The following is a 14,102-nucleotide window of genomic DNA, read 5'->3' as shown; positions in this document are numbered from 1 at the left end:
GGCCATGTGGAAGTTTATTTAGGGGACGAGATAAGTGCTGGTCACTCGTGGGCAGCCCTGCAGATGCTCCGCAGTGAACTTCCCGTGTTTGGGTTAGGAAATGGGAATGAGCTCCCTGGACACACGCTAGTAACTAATAACCATGGATGGGCTCTGCCTTGGCCTGGGCTGCAGGAAATGCTGCACTCTCCATGCAGGAAGGACATCTGACAGCAGGGCAGGGAGCAAGGCTGGTCCCAATCTCTGCCCTGCTCCTGGCACAGCCAGCAGCTCTTCCTCCAGAAATGCTGAAGCATCCCTTTATCTCTGTGTTCTTCCTGTCCCATTCGTGTGTGTGGTGCTTTCCCCCTTTTCCAGGCCTGATATAAATTGTCATGCTGAATTCTTCGAGGCAGAGTTCAGCAGGACCCTCCCGTTGGTTCCTCATGGTGTTTCTTTGTTTGACACCTTCTCTCCCCCTCGATCCTGCCCGTGGATCATTCAGTGCTGCTGGCTGCTGGAGGGACTGTGGGGAGCCCCCAGCCCAGGCAGGATCAGAGCAGGTCACTGAGGGCTTGATCCGCTCTGGTGTGTGAAACCCCAGGGATGGAGCTGGCACCACCTCTGTGCACAGCCCCTCCTTGGCTTAACTGTTTCATGGTGAGAACAGGGCTGGTTTGGCTTCTCTTAGTCTCCATCCTGAACCTCTCCCTTCAGCCTGTGCTGTGTTGCAGTGGGGAGATCCTGGCTGTTTCCTTGGTGACCTCCAGGACACGCTGGAATGTTGCCAGGAGGTTGCTCCAAAGCCTCCTCTCCACCAGGAGTTCCCAAACCTCCTGCCAGCTCATCCTGCTGGACCTCATGTCTTTGACAAAGCTTTTTTGGGAATGGGATTTGGACAGGTGATTCCATGCCAGGATGTCATTCTTGAGGAATTTTTACACCTGAGGATTCCTGTTTGTGGAAATCCTCTGCAGTGTGCAAAAGTAGTTCTGAAACTCTCCACTGATAGCAGTGGAAAAGATGGAAGTTGCTTCCAAAAATTGAAATTTCAGAAGCAGTGAACCTTCAGAGGGACACAGCTCTTCACCAGGAGGCTCCATGAAATTATTGTCCATTTAGAAACTCGGGAGACCAAGCTCTCCCACTCTTTCCTCTTCTCCCATTAAATCCATGGTTCTAAAGCATGTGGAAAACTGAGCTCAGTCTCCTCCTTGCTTGGCTGCAACACCTGAAGTTGCATCTTTTGTGGCCGTGGTCAGTGGGGCGTGCAAACACATGATAAATGTTCTCAGAAATCCGTGCTGGGCAGGACTGAGAGGCCTGGCTTTTCTGAGCTGAGTTTGTACAAGACATTCAGCTGAAAAACGGGGTGTACACAATGGTTTATACAAGATACTCAACTGAAAAATGATGAGTTAGTGTGCAAAATAGAATATGGGATGAAAATGCCAGCAAACCAAGTTTTCCTTGGCAATTTAGCTGAGGTGCAGCTCTCTATTGTATGTTTTTTGTAAAAAGCAGAAGCCAAATGCAATAGGGATAATCTTGTTCAGGTAAAATCTGTAATCTGAACTGCAGGAGAGTCCTGTAAAAAGTTGTGTGGATGAGAATGGTTTTGATATTCATTCCTCATCTTGTTTCTCGAGACTCCCTTGACAAAATGATCTCACTTTCGTGCAGATGTTATATCTCATTTCCCTGGTGCAAAATGAGAGGCTTTGAAGCAGCCCAAGTATTTGTGGAGATTTTCAGCTTCTTGGGGAAGCTGTTGGAGCCAGCTCTGCTCAGGCTGTGGATGGAGCTATGAGCACCTAGGAGTGCACAGCACCAGGGTGGGAAACGTGGGACAGAACAAAGCTCTTCTTTTTGGTGGGTTCTATGCTGATTTACAAAGCTGTTCTTTTTGGTGGGTTCTGTGTTGATTTAAGAGATCTGTGAATCTGCTCAGGCCACTCCATGGCAGGGCTTCAAATTTTTTTTTTTTCAAGTACCAGAACTGTTGTTGGTTTGAATCACAAGGATTTTTAATAATATTTTTCTAAAGGGTGTCCACCCAGGTTTTCATTCAGTTCATTCCTACTTTTACCTCTTTGCTGTTAAAGTTTGACTCTTTCTGTTCTGCAGTGACGTTTTGATTTGAGGCCCTCCACAATGTCACTCGAGTTTCAGAGGAAATGGCTAAAAATAAATGTGTTAGCAATTGATTCTTAGGAATGGAAAAGTGGCTGTGGTGGTTCAGCCCAAGGGTCCACCCGGCCTGGTGCTGCTCCTGCAGCTTCCAGAAATGAGTGAGGGGGAAAAGCAGCAACAGGGCAAAGTGGGAGAAATCCCTGCCTGCAATATTCCTCCATCTCCAGCCACCTCCAGCTCAGCCCTCTGGATCCAGTGGGGTGGAAGAGCCACAATAAATCTATTTTCAAGTGCCTCTCCAGGTTTCTCTTGAGCCTTTCTAACTGATTTTGTTCCCAGTATTTTGGGAGGGATTTCTGCCCCTGCTGGTGTTGTTTTGAGCCTGGTTCCATGCATGATGTTGTGATGGAGGAGGACAAACAGCTCGTCCCTGTCCATCTCTGTGTGCTGCTCATGGTTTTCCAGATTGGATCAGAGCTGTCCCCAGGTCCTCTATTTTTAGGTTGAAAACTCTTAGCTTTAATTATTTTTTCATTAGGGAAGTCGCGCTGGACTTCTGCCATCCTCTGAACATTTCCACTTCTCATGTGTGTGTGTATATGTATATATAATTATTTAATATCCTATTTTTATGGTGAGACCACCAAACCCACCCACACTTGGAGCTTTGGGCGAAGCAGGAACTGATATAATTTCAGATGATTTTTTCATTTGCTCCCTGCTCCCTTCCCAGCCATTTCTCCCGGTGATTTGTGTGCTCGTGGCTGAGCTGACGTTTCCATACCTGTGTTTGTTTATCTTGGGCCCAGCAGTGCAAAGGTCACTCTGGAGAGCTCTGGGCTGGCTGCTCTGCTTTTCCCACGAGTTCTGGACGTTGAACTGGCCTCTCCCAGTGATGCTCCATCCCCAAACCCCGCTGATCCTGGGATTTCTTGGACTTTCAGGAGCAGGTTCAGCAGCACAGGGCTCCACGCTCACCTTCCTCTGCCGTCTGCTCTCGGAGCAGCTCAGCCCCGATGGTCACAGAAGAACTTGGAACAGCAGCTGAGCATCAGGGCCTGCTCTTGTTTTTCTAAAGGAGTTATTGATGCTGGAGGAATACCCAGCTTGTGTGTGCACACTGGATTTTCGTCGTTTCGTTTGTCCTGTGCTGTTCTTGTTGTTTTTAAACACACGGAGGACTCTGAGGTGGTGCCAAGCTGTGTGAAAGGGAAGCAGAGATGTGTTGGAACTTGTTTCCTATGTTCAGTTCACTCGAAAAGTTGGATAAAATGCAGCTTTGTGTTTTTTAGAGGACGCACACAGGCTGGTAAAAGGCTTGAGCTAATTAATAATTGATTAGCTGCGTGGACTCCATCCCTTGGGCCTGCATGATGATGCCTTGGTGCCTTTATTTTTATTTTTCCTTTCAATGTAGAGGTTGAGCAGTATTGTGAAGCAATTAAGACATCCTTACCTGGAGGTAGGAGCTGGAGGTTGTTACCTCACGAGTGGATCGGAAGGCACAAAGGTGAAGCCATTTCACACAAAAATTCTGTGCTGAATCCCAGAAAATGCTTTGTTTTGTCACCAGACCCCAAATAATCCCTGTGTCCTTGTGTGTGTAAAAGGGACAGGCAGGGTATAAATGCATGGAGTGTGAGAGTTATTCAGAGGCCATTAATGAGCTGCAGAAGCCTTGTCTATATGCAAATTCCTGTTCAGGGTGGGATTTGGGTGAGTGGTTAATGAGGTGGGGCAGTGCTTTGGTCAGTGAGGATGAGGAGGAGCAATGAGGAGCATCCTCCTCCCTCTGCCCCCAGCCTGGGATGGGAATGGGGGGAGGAAGGCTTGGGAAAGAGAGGGAAGAATTGAATCAGAAACTGCAGCTCTGTTGGGATTTTGATTTTTGCTATCAGAGTTCTCAGGCAGCTCCTTGGATCCTGGTTCATTCCTGTGGCTGAAGCTTGGGAAGGTGAGGGAATGCTTGAATCAGAAATTGCGTCTCTGCCTCTCTCACTTGGTTTGGGATTTTGATTTTTGCTATCAGAGTGTTCTTAGCCACCTCTTTGGATCCTGGTTCATTCCTGTAGCTGAAGCTTGGGAAGGTGAGGGAATATTTGAATCAGAAACTGCACCTCTGCCTCTCTCATTTGGTTGGGATTTTGATTTTTGCTGTCAGAGTTCTCAGGCAGCTCTTTGGATCCTGGTTCATTCCTGTGGCCAAAGCCCAGTGAATTCAGGATCCTGCTTGGAGTTTACTCGCAGTGGTTTTCATGTATTTGAAATCTTAGGTGTGGCTGAAACTTGGCTTCTCAAAAATCCCACAAGTGCTTTGTTTCTGTGCAGGGTAGGGGTTATTGTGGGAAAAAATTAACTGGATTCAGTCTGAGTGTAAGAAAAGTGTCTGGAGGATGAGGTGGTGGGTTGGGGGGATGGAATCTCCCTCTTCCCACCAAACAAGTGTCCTTAGCATGAGCCAGAGTGGGGAAAACGTTCCTGTAGGCCCTGCTGTGCTCTGTGTGGGCCAGGAAAATATTGCATACAGAATATATTGAATTTCCTAACTCACTGCGTGCTTGAGCCTATAGGTAACGCACTGGTAATGCACATAAAAATGCACTTTTCTGGCATCTGGAAGCTGCAAGCACAGAATATCCCAGGTTTTGAGGGGTGAAATAGGATTGTGGGTTGGGATTTTCTTCTCTCTTCTCTTTGGCCTCACATTCATTGAGAACCATTCTCCTTCTCCTCACTGAGGGCTGCAGAAAAGCAGGAAGCTCTGCTTCCTCTGCCCCTCGTGTGTCACCTCTCTGCATTTTCACGTGGTGGGAGAAGCCCTGCCTGTGGCTGATACAAAAACTGAATTTCCTGCTCTCCCTGTGCCTCTCTTTGTGCCCGGGGCTCGCTCAGCCCTGGCTGTGCTGCTCTGGGAAGGAGATCTGGGATTGCTCTGGGCGGGCACAGAGTCACCCCTGGCCCCTGCAGGGACACACCCAGCGTCCCCAGCATCCCCAGGGTCCCCAGGGTCCCCAGCGTCCCCAGGGTCACCAGGGTCCCCAGCCCTGCGGGACTGGCGGAGCACAGGGGGTCAGTGGCAGCTGGACTTACTCACATGAGATAATAATTAGATAATGAGATAATTCATAATAGAGGTAGGATTTTAATGATTTTAATGATTTTAATGATTTTTAATGATTTTTAATGATTTTTAATGATTTTTAATGATTTTTAATGATTTTTAATGATTTTTAATGATTGATCTTTATGATCTTTATGATCTTTATGATCTTTATGATCTTTATGATCTTTATGAAATTTAATGAAATTTAATGAAATTTAATGAAATTTTATTGATTTTTATTTTAATGAACGTATTGTTTTATGATTTTATGATTTTATGAATTTTATTGCTTTTTAATGAATTTAATATTATTTATTCTTATATTGTCTCATAATATTGCCTTATAATAGTCTCTCTTATAATATTCTCTCTTATATTCTCTGTTGTATACAATAATATTAATATAATGTTTTTCCCCCCCCTTTCCCCATTTAAGATATTTTGGAACTGTTGGTGGAGCCGTTTCTGTCTCCAGCTCCAATCCCAGCTGGATCCTGTGGGATTTGGTCCCTGGTTCCCACTGACAAAGCCTGAGCTCTGTTTAGTTCACAAACCTTGGGAATTCATTGCTTGAATTAGCCTCAAATTCCGTAAGAAAACACAAATTTTGTCACATTCCGTGTTGGCTTTCGTGATTTTTCCCTTTCCAGTGCGAGTTGTGAGCTGCTGACTCCAGTTTTGCAGTTTTCCCTCTCTGGGGGCATTACCAGAGCCATTGGTTACTTTTCAGGGAAATGAGATTCAATTATGGGCTGCCTTCACCCTGCTGTTCAGCACGTCGCAATTCACGATCCAAATTTAATATGATTCTTAATTAAACCTCCTTGAGATACCAGCATAATAGGCAGGGATGATGGAGTCTGTCTCCTGTGCTGCATCCTAGAAAATGGGACAAGAGGAGGAAAAAAGGGGAGAGTTTGGCTATGTTTGAGTGCATAAACTCATCTCGTGAAGTGTTACCTCATTTGGAGCTAATTAATAGCAAACTTGCAGTGGATAACTAATTTTTCACTTAGGGCACGTGGGGAATAAATCACTTTGTGGGGTACAGAAATAAGATTTTCTTTTCGAATTTTGGAGGAAAATCTGCATCTCTCACGACAATAATTTGTTTTAATGAAGCTGAAGGTGACAAACACAGGCGCAGTGATGATGTTTGTTGATGAGGGGAGGTTTACAGAGTTTTACACCAACCCCAGGGCTGGCTGTGGGAGGGTTGCTCCTGGTGTGTGTCCTGTGCTGGCTCTGGAAGCTGCTCCTGGAGTGCATTCGTGGAATTCCAGGTGCATTCTTGCCCAGCTTTCCCTCCACATTGGCTTATAAAAGCTGCCTGTGCTCCATGCAGGTATTTGAGATATTTAGGAGGTAAGCAGAGCTTTTATCTGGTTGGGAAAGGATGGCTGGAAGGGAGCCTGACAGGAAAATCCTGTCTGGGAATCACAAATCACTCCAACAGTTGGTGTGGTTATTTATTTGGTGTTAATTGTGGAGTCTAAAGCAGAAAATTTATTTTTCATTTATTTTATTTTTCATTTATTTTTATTTAATTTTCTATATTTTTATATTTTATTTTCATATTATATTTATATATTTATATATTTTATTTTTATATATTTTATATTTTATATTTTATATTTTATATTTTATATTTTATATTATATTTTATATTATATTTTATATTATATTTTATATTATATTTTATATTATATTTTATATTATATTTTATAGTTTCAAATCACTCAGGGACAGGAAATCAATGGGAATTTGTAGCTTCCCACGTGGTTTTTGGTCCTGTCCTTTTTGACACAAGCAGACATTTCAGACCATTCCCTAGTGCCTGACAGGGGTTTTATTTTGGTTAGAAGCTGCAAAGCTTTGCCACTGATCCTGGGAGGGCTCTGGCTTTGGGAAGCTCCTGGCACATCTGGCACATCTGCCTGGGGCTGCACCTCAGCCTGCAGGAGCTGCCCGTCCTGGCAGCCAGCAGGGCTCCAGTGAGGAATATTCTGCATAAAATCTCCATTTCCTGGCAGTGACCCCCTCCCCAGTAACTGCCCTCATTCCCAGCCTGAGGGGTGTTATCCAGGATTTCCTGAACTGGAATTCCGGCCTTTCCTTGCCATGGAAATGATTCCAGCACGGAATTCCCACTGCAAAGAGCAAAGACAACCAGGGGCAGTGACGTCTGAGCGTGGCTGAAAAAAACCCAGGAGTCTCCAAGAGAATGGAGATCACCATTGTGTCAGCAACCTTATTTAATTCCAGCAGTAATGACATCCTTCACCTGGCAGGGAGAGCTCCTGGGAGCGCTAAAACTTTCGGTAGGGATTAAGATAAAACGGGGCTTGCCTTAAATCAAACCTGCTTTAGACATGACCTCAGTCCTGGCACACTGTTCCTAACAAATCTCTCTGGCAGCTGGAGCAGATCCTGCCCCAGCGGCTCTGCCTGGCGTGGCTGCTGCGTCCTCATTGTCACAAACAAAAATCCCCATGGGGTTCAGTGTTAAAATTCGGAATTTGGGGTGTGTGGTCACCCAGTTTGGCTGGATCTCACAAAAACCCCATGGGGTTCAATGCTCAAACTCTGAATTTGGGGTGTGTGATTGCCCAGTTTGGCTGGATCTCATGAAAACTCCACAGGGTTCATTGTTCACATACTGAATTTGGGGACTGTGGTCACCCAGTTTGGCTGGATCTCACAAAAACCCCATGGGATTCAGAGGTCAAACTCTGAATTTGGGGTGTGTGGTCCCCCAGTTTGGCTGGATCTCCCTTCCAGAGGAAAAAATCCATAGGAGAAGGGCTGGGATGTCTAGAAGGGCACTAATGTGCCAGGTTTAGGTATTTCCCATCTCCCAGAGCACAGCAAAATACCACAGGACAGCCTTTAAAACGTGGGGATTATGTGAAAAATTCCGAATTCTGCCTTTTCCCAGCAGCAGCTCAGGGGGCTGGAGCTGCCTCTGTGTTTGCTTTTCCAGTGTCGTGTCACTTGTCACTGAGTTTTGGTACTTTTGTCACCGTGGGCTTTTGGAATCCAGGCAGTGACAGACATCTCAAAGAGCTCGGTGACATCACTGGGGTGGCATTAGATGAGAGCTTTGGCTGGAATTTACAGGCTGAAATGTCATTTATTGGGGTTCAGGTATGAAACAGCATCACTGAGCTGCCTAAAACAGTGAATTTGGGAATTTTTGGTATTTAGGTATGAAACAGCATCACTGAGCTGCCTAAAACTCCCTGAATTTGGGAATTTTTTGGTGTTTAGGTATGAAACAGCATCACTGAGCTGCCTGAAACAGTGAATTTGGGAATTTTTTTAGTGTTTAGGTATGAAACAGCATCACTTCCTAAAACTCCCTGAATTTGGGAATTTATTCATGTCCAGGTATGCAACAGCATCACTGACCTTCCTAAAATTTACAGAATTTGGGGATTTGGTGTTAGGATAGAGATTTCCTGTTAGGATGGAGAAATCCGGACATTTTGGCAGTTCTGCTCGGCAGCCAGAGGCGGGGGCAGATTTTTGCTGTTGTTGGGCCCGGGCTCGTCATGGTGGGGTTTGTACCAGGCAGGGATCTCTCTGCTCAACTGCTGCAGGCAACAGGAAAGAAAAGCAACATTTCCTGAAGCAAAACACTTTGTGTCCTTGCCCTCCGGCCTTGCTGCTGCGGCTGAGCCAGCGAGGGGTTGGAATTGTGCTGAGGTGAGACGTGACAGAGAAAACGGGAGAAATTGAGGCGGTCTCGGGTTGTTTCCCTGCTGTGTTACCCTGCCTGTTCCAGGGTCAGGGTACCATGGATCAGAGCGTGGAGAGGGCTTGGATTTCTGTGCTGGAGCTGGGTTGGGTCCTCTCAAACACAGCTGGCTTGGAGGAGGGGACAGGAATTTTCCTGTTGATGTTGTAGGAGCCTTTTCCCAGGGACACGATCCCCTGGCAAAGCCCTGTGCGAGGTGGGGATGGTGTCAGGCACTGCCTCTCTTTGCTGTGGATAAAAGCTTTATCTATAAATGATGGAGGTGTAATAAACCCACAAGGCTTTATTGCTGTTTTTAAGGCTGGATGTGTCGGTGCCCTGAACACTGCAAACAGAATTGTTCTTGTCCTCCTGTGCGAGGAATGCGCCGGGGTGGGGGAGACGTGGGGATTTTGTTTGTTTTGGTCTCTGAGCCTGGCTCCAGCACGGACCCTGCTCTCTGTGTGCTCCTTCCAGCTCGTCTTTACCTTCAAAATGGAAATCATCCAGCGTGGAGCAGGAGCTTCTCCCTTCCCTCAGTTATTTCTTAATCCTCCTGTGCTCTCTGCAAGCTGAGCCCGTGAGTTCATTACAAAGCAAGAGCAGAGTGAAGCTCTGAGAGGTTCTGGCTGTTCAGGAAGTGACTTTTAATGGCGATGGCATTAAACCCTTCAGCTGTAACTACTCATTCTGTTGAAGAAGTGTTTGTAAAGCATTATAAATAGTGTTTTTCCATGTTTCAAATCTATTTGTTTCACTTTCCTTTCAGCTGTCAACACTTCAGATTGGAACTGAAATGCCTTATTCTTTTAAGACATCTTCATTTCTTACCAAGTACCTCGTCTGTTTTCATTAGTGGCTTTGTGACAGTCTCAGAGTTAAGTGTGAAGAAGTTTCTTGGGGTATTCAGGGAAAAAAAAAAACCAACTCCAGTTCTATCCAAAGGGTTTGTGGAAGGCTGCAGTGAGGATTTGCAGCCAGGTTCCCGAGCTGTGGTTCAGCAGAGAAGAAACCTTGTGGCAAATTTGCCTTCAGTGTGGCTGCTGCAAACCTCATTAAAGACATGAATCATCTCATTTAGGGCCTTTAAATACCAGGAGCAGTTTCAGAGCAGGGAAAAACCTCCCGTGGACTCCTGGGCAGTGAAGAGCTCTTGCAGGTGCTGGAGCTTGGAGGAGATGATGGGAGTTTGGGGCTGGTTTTGTTAAAGCCAGGGGTAGCACCTTTCTAATCTTGGCACTTAGGGTTGAGAATTAATGTGGAAAAAATCAGAGCAGTGCTTGAGACTCAATACTTTGCTCACTTTGAAGGACCAGAGAGGGTGGGAGTGTTTATAGTCAAATTCAGAGATTCCAAATGCAGATTCTGGTTTGGGTTTTCACCCTTCAGTGGCTGGGAGGTTGCAGAACCCTCCTCGTGTGCTGAATTAGCTGCTTTGCCCCCAAATGTATCCCCCAAGTATTGTTGGAATCTCATCTTCGGGGGTTGGCTACAGAATATTCAGGGTGTTTGATGCTTCCATGCAGAAGGTGCAGGCAAAGCTGTCACATCAGTGGGTTTCAGGCACTGGATTTCTTTATGATTCCTTGGGAATCCAGAATTCTGCAGGGCTTTCATCACTCCAGCTGGTGTCTCAGGCCTTCTGGTGATGAACAGGCCCCTGTCAGGCTCTGAAATCCATTTTTGCACAGACCCAGGCGCTGAAGTTGATTTTCTGGCTCCTGCCTGCCCAGTGATGCGCACTGGTGATTACTGGTTTCACTGGTTTGGGAAGGGTTTTTCTCAGTTCCTGGAGAAGTGAAGCAGGTGACAAGTTGTACCAGTCTGATTCATGGGATCATATTGGGAGGCACTAAATGGCTGTGTTAATGAAGATGCTAATTAATGGGAGGCAAGGCCCAGCTCCCCATCCAGAACAGGATGCGCAGCTCTGGTGGGAGAAGCGCAGAGATGGAATGGGAAATAATTTCCTTTAGCCAGGAATGGTGACAAGGGGTTGCACACGAATGGGATTATATCCACTCTCCTTTTAATGTCATTGATCTTTTCTTTGAACCTGTGTGGATCATCCTGCTGCACGGCACAAGCTGAGGGAGGCACTTGGAAGCTGAGGATTGGCACAGCTTGGATATTGTCAATGTACAACTGCTTTTACATCCAGCTAGAGCAAGAAAAACTCTTAGCATCAGAGATTCTATCAAGTGATTAAAAATAATTAGAATTATTTTGCACTGAGTCCTTTTCTCAGGTTTTTGCCCACAGAATGGAAATGCCTTTAAAGATCTCTGGTTGCAGACTTGAAAAGAAATACTGAGCGTTGTAATAAATACGTGAGCACGGTAAAAGGGGGCAGAGCAGTGGCGCAGAGCCTTTAAAACCTTCATGCTTAACGGGCTCCAGGCCTTTTCTAGCGCGGGTGAGGATGCTGGAAGTCCCCTGTTAATTCTTTGTTTTGTTTCTTTGAAGCAAATGGTTATGAGCCTTCGAGTGTCGGAGCTGCAGGTGCTGCTGGGCTACGCGGGCAGGAACAAGCACGGCCGCAAACACGAACTGCTGACCAAAGCCCTGCACCTGCTCAAGGCCGGCTGCAGCCCCGCCGTGCAGATGAAAATCAAAGAACTCTATAGGAGGAGGTTCCCCCAGAAAATCATGACCCCGGCAGACCTGTCCATCCCCAGCGTGCACTCGAGCTCCATGCCGGCCACGCTGTCGCCATCCACCATTCCACAGCTGGGCTACGACGGCCACCCCGCCACGTCCCCCCTGCTCCCCGTGTCGCTCCTGGGACCCAAACACGAACTGGAACTGCCCCACCTCACCTCGGCCCTGCACCCCGTGCACCCCGACATCAAGCTGCAGAAACTCCCTTTTTACGACCTGTTGGACGAGCTGATCAAACCCACCAGCCTCGGTAAGGAGAGCTCCTGGTGAATCTTGGTTGTGTTCAGGGGGCGATGGCCAAATTCAGCTGCCGGTGCAGCGAGTGGTTAAATGTTGCATCACAGCAGTGTTTAGAGAATTGCTATTTTTGGGAACTTTGGGAACAGATTGTTCTACATGGAGAGACATCTTACCTAACGCTCTCATTAGTTGCTTTAGCTGAGCCTCTAAATATGGTTTAAACATCCGTTGTTTTTAAGGGGGGGCTTTGACAAGAAACAAACTGAATCTTAGGAAAAAAAAGAAAAAAACACCCAACCCAGTCTGCTTTCAGTAGTTCTTAAAAACCACGTGGTTTCATTATTAAAAAAAAACCCCAAACTAAACAAAACTACCCCCAAATCCATCAGGAATCTACAATGTTCTCGTCTGTGCTGGGAAGGAGTGCCAGGCTGGGAATTTGCTGGATCCATTACAGTCTGAACATCTGAACAGGGAACTTGTGGTTCTCTTGCACTTGTGGCTGCTCTTCTTGCAGCTGATTTTTGTCTGCAGGTATAAATCACTGTGGAGCTGCTGAGAGGAGCCTGCTGCTCCCAGAGCTTTAGATCATGTGGGATTTTTGGGCTCCACGGAGCACTCACAGCTCGGTTAACTTTTAATGCTTTTCACTGTTACCTAAATGCACCAGTGCTGGTGGTTTCTGTGTGCTGGAACCTCCTGCTGGCTTGAAACCCCAGGGAAGATTCCCTGCTGGTAGGAGGAGCAGATTTGTGAGAGGAGATCTGGGGAGAAGGGTGGGTGAGTGAGAAGAGAAAGCCCTGTGCAGAAGAAATCCCTGTAAACAAAGCTGAGCAGGTACTTTCCAGTGCCAGTCTGAGGGGTGTGGGAGGCCTGATGTGTGAGTGCTGAGCTTGTCTGTGCATTTCTAAAGGATCTGGCACAGTTGTTTACATTTTTTTTGCTTTAGCTGCTGTAATTGAGGGAAAAGCAGAGAGATTTTGCTCATTTGTTCTTCTGTTTCAGGTGGTTTTTTTCCACCTGATGTGTGAGTGCTGAGGTTGTCTGTGCATTTTTGAAGGACTTGGCACAGTTGTTTGCATCTTTTATTTTGGTTTATTTGTCTGCTGTAATTGAGGGAAAAGCCGAGAGATTTTGGTAATTGAATCTTCTGGTTCAGATATTCTTTGCAGAGGTGCACTGTACCTATTTAGCTTTAATCTAAACCCTAATTGATTAATAACCATTCCAGGCAATGCTGGTGGTGTCAGCTAATTAGGTGCTCAGTATGTGTCTCATCACTTTTCCATTAGAAATCCTTCAAAATAAGGCTGTAATTTCCACAAGACATTCCAGTGCAGGAATGGTGGTGTGCATTTCTTTATTGCTGGCTGTGGGGAGAGCCCTTTGCTGCCAGCTCTGTGTCTGCCCCAGGGATCCCTGCCAGGCCTCAGGAGTGCCCCTGGAATTGGTGCACAATGGGATATTCTTCTTTGAGCAGTGTCAGGGTAAGAAAATGGAAGTGAAATTCCAAGCAGATAGCTTTAGAAGTGATTCCTTGTCCTTTCTGTTAACTTCAGGAATTTTGGGGACTTTTTCTGGGAATTCTGTTTGTCTGAAGCAATCCTGTAAAAATCCTATTATTTAGTTGAGTGTCTGGGGGAAGAGCTTCAGTATCATGAATATCATAAAATTCTGGGATGGTTTGGGTTGCAGAGGGCCTTAGAGCTCATCCCTGTTGGAGTCTTGCTGCCAGCTCTGTGTCTGCCAGGCCAGCCCCAAGGGCAGGGATCGTCCTTCAGCCCCTGCCAGCTCTCAGTAGTGCCCCTGGAACTGGTGGACAATGGGATATTCTTCCCCTTTGAGCAGTGTCAGGGTAAGAAAATGGAAGTGAAATTCCAAGCAGATAGCTTTGGAAGCAATCCTTGTCCTTTCTGTTAACTTCAGGAATTTTTGGGGCTTTTTCTGGGAATTCTGTTTGTCTGAAGCAATCCTGTTAAAATCCTGTTATTTAGTTGAGTGTTTGGGGGAAAAGCAAGCTTTAGTATCCATGAATATCATAAAATTCTGGGATGGTTTGCCTTGGAAATGACCTTAAAGCCCATCCCCAGACCTCCCCCTGTCCCAGGGTGCTCCAGCCTGGCCCTGGGCACTCCCAGGGATCCGGGACAGCCACAGCTCCTCTGGGAATTCCAGCCCGGCCCCTCCCCGCCCTCCTCAGGCTCGGATTCACTTTCTCCATTTATGCTCTCACTGGTCCTTTGAGTA

General features: G+C 46.4%; 1 protein-coding gene across 4 annotated transcripts in view; it reads left to right on the top strand.

Annotated features, from left to right (window-relative positions):
- Window positions 1–14,102, top strand: part of PIAS1 (protein inhibitor of activated STAT 1) — a 52,655-nt gene that overhangs the window by 6,559 nt on the left and 31,994 nt on the right. For all 4 annotated transcript variants that reach the window (XR_010082369.1, XR_010082368.1, XM_063412493.1 and 1 more), the window contains exon 2: window positions 11,421–11,865. Coding sequence is in view for 2 of the 4 variants with exons in the window: in XM_063412493.1 (XP_063268563.1) it covers window positions 11,421–11,865 (445 nt within the window). In the remaining 2 variants the exon portion in view is untranslated. The remainder of the gene's footprint in view (window positions 1–11,420; window positions 11,866–14,102) is intronic.

The sequence above is a fragment of the Prinia subflava genome, chromosome 15, assembly GCF_021018805.1.
Source record: "Prinia subflava isolate CZ2003 ecotype Zambia chromosome 15, Cam_Psub_1.2, whole genome shotgun sequence".
In the NCBI taxonomy this organism is placed as follows: domain Eukaryota; kingdom Metazoa; phylum Chordata; class Aves; order Passeriformes; family Cisticolidae; genus Prinia; species Prinia subflava.
The sequence above is the reverse complement of the archived record's forward strand: the minus strand, read 5'-3'. Positions and strand labels throughout refer to the sequence as shown.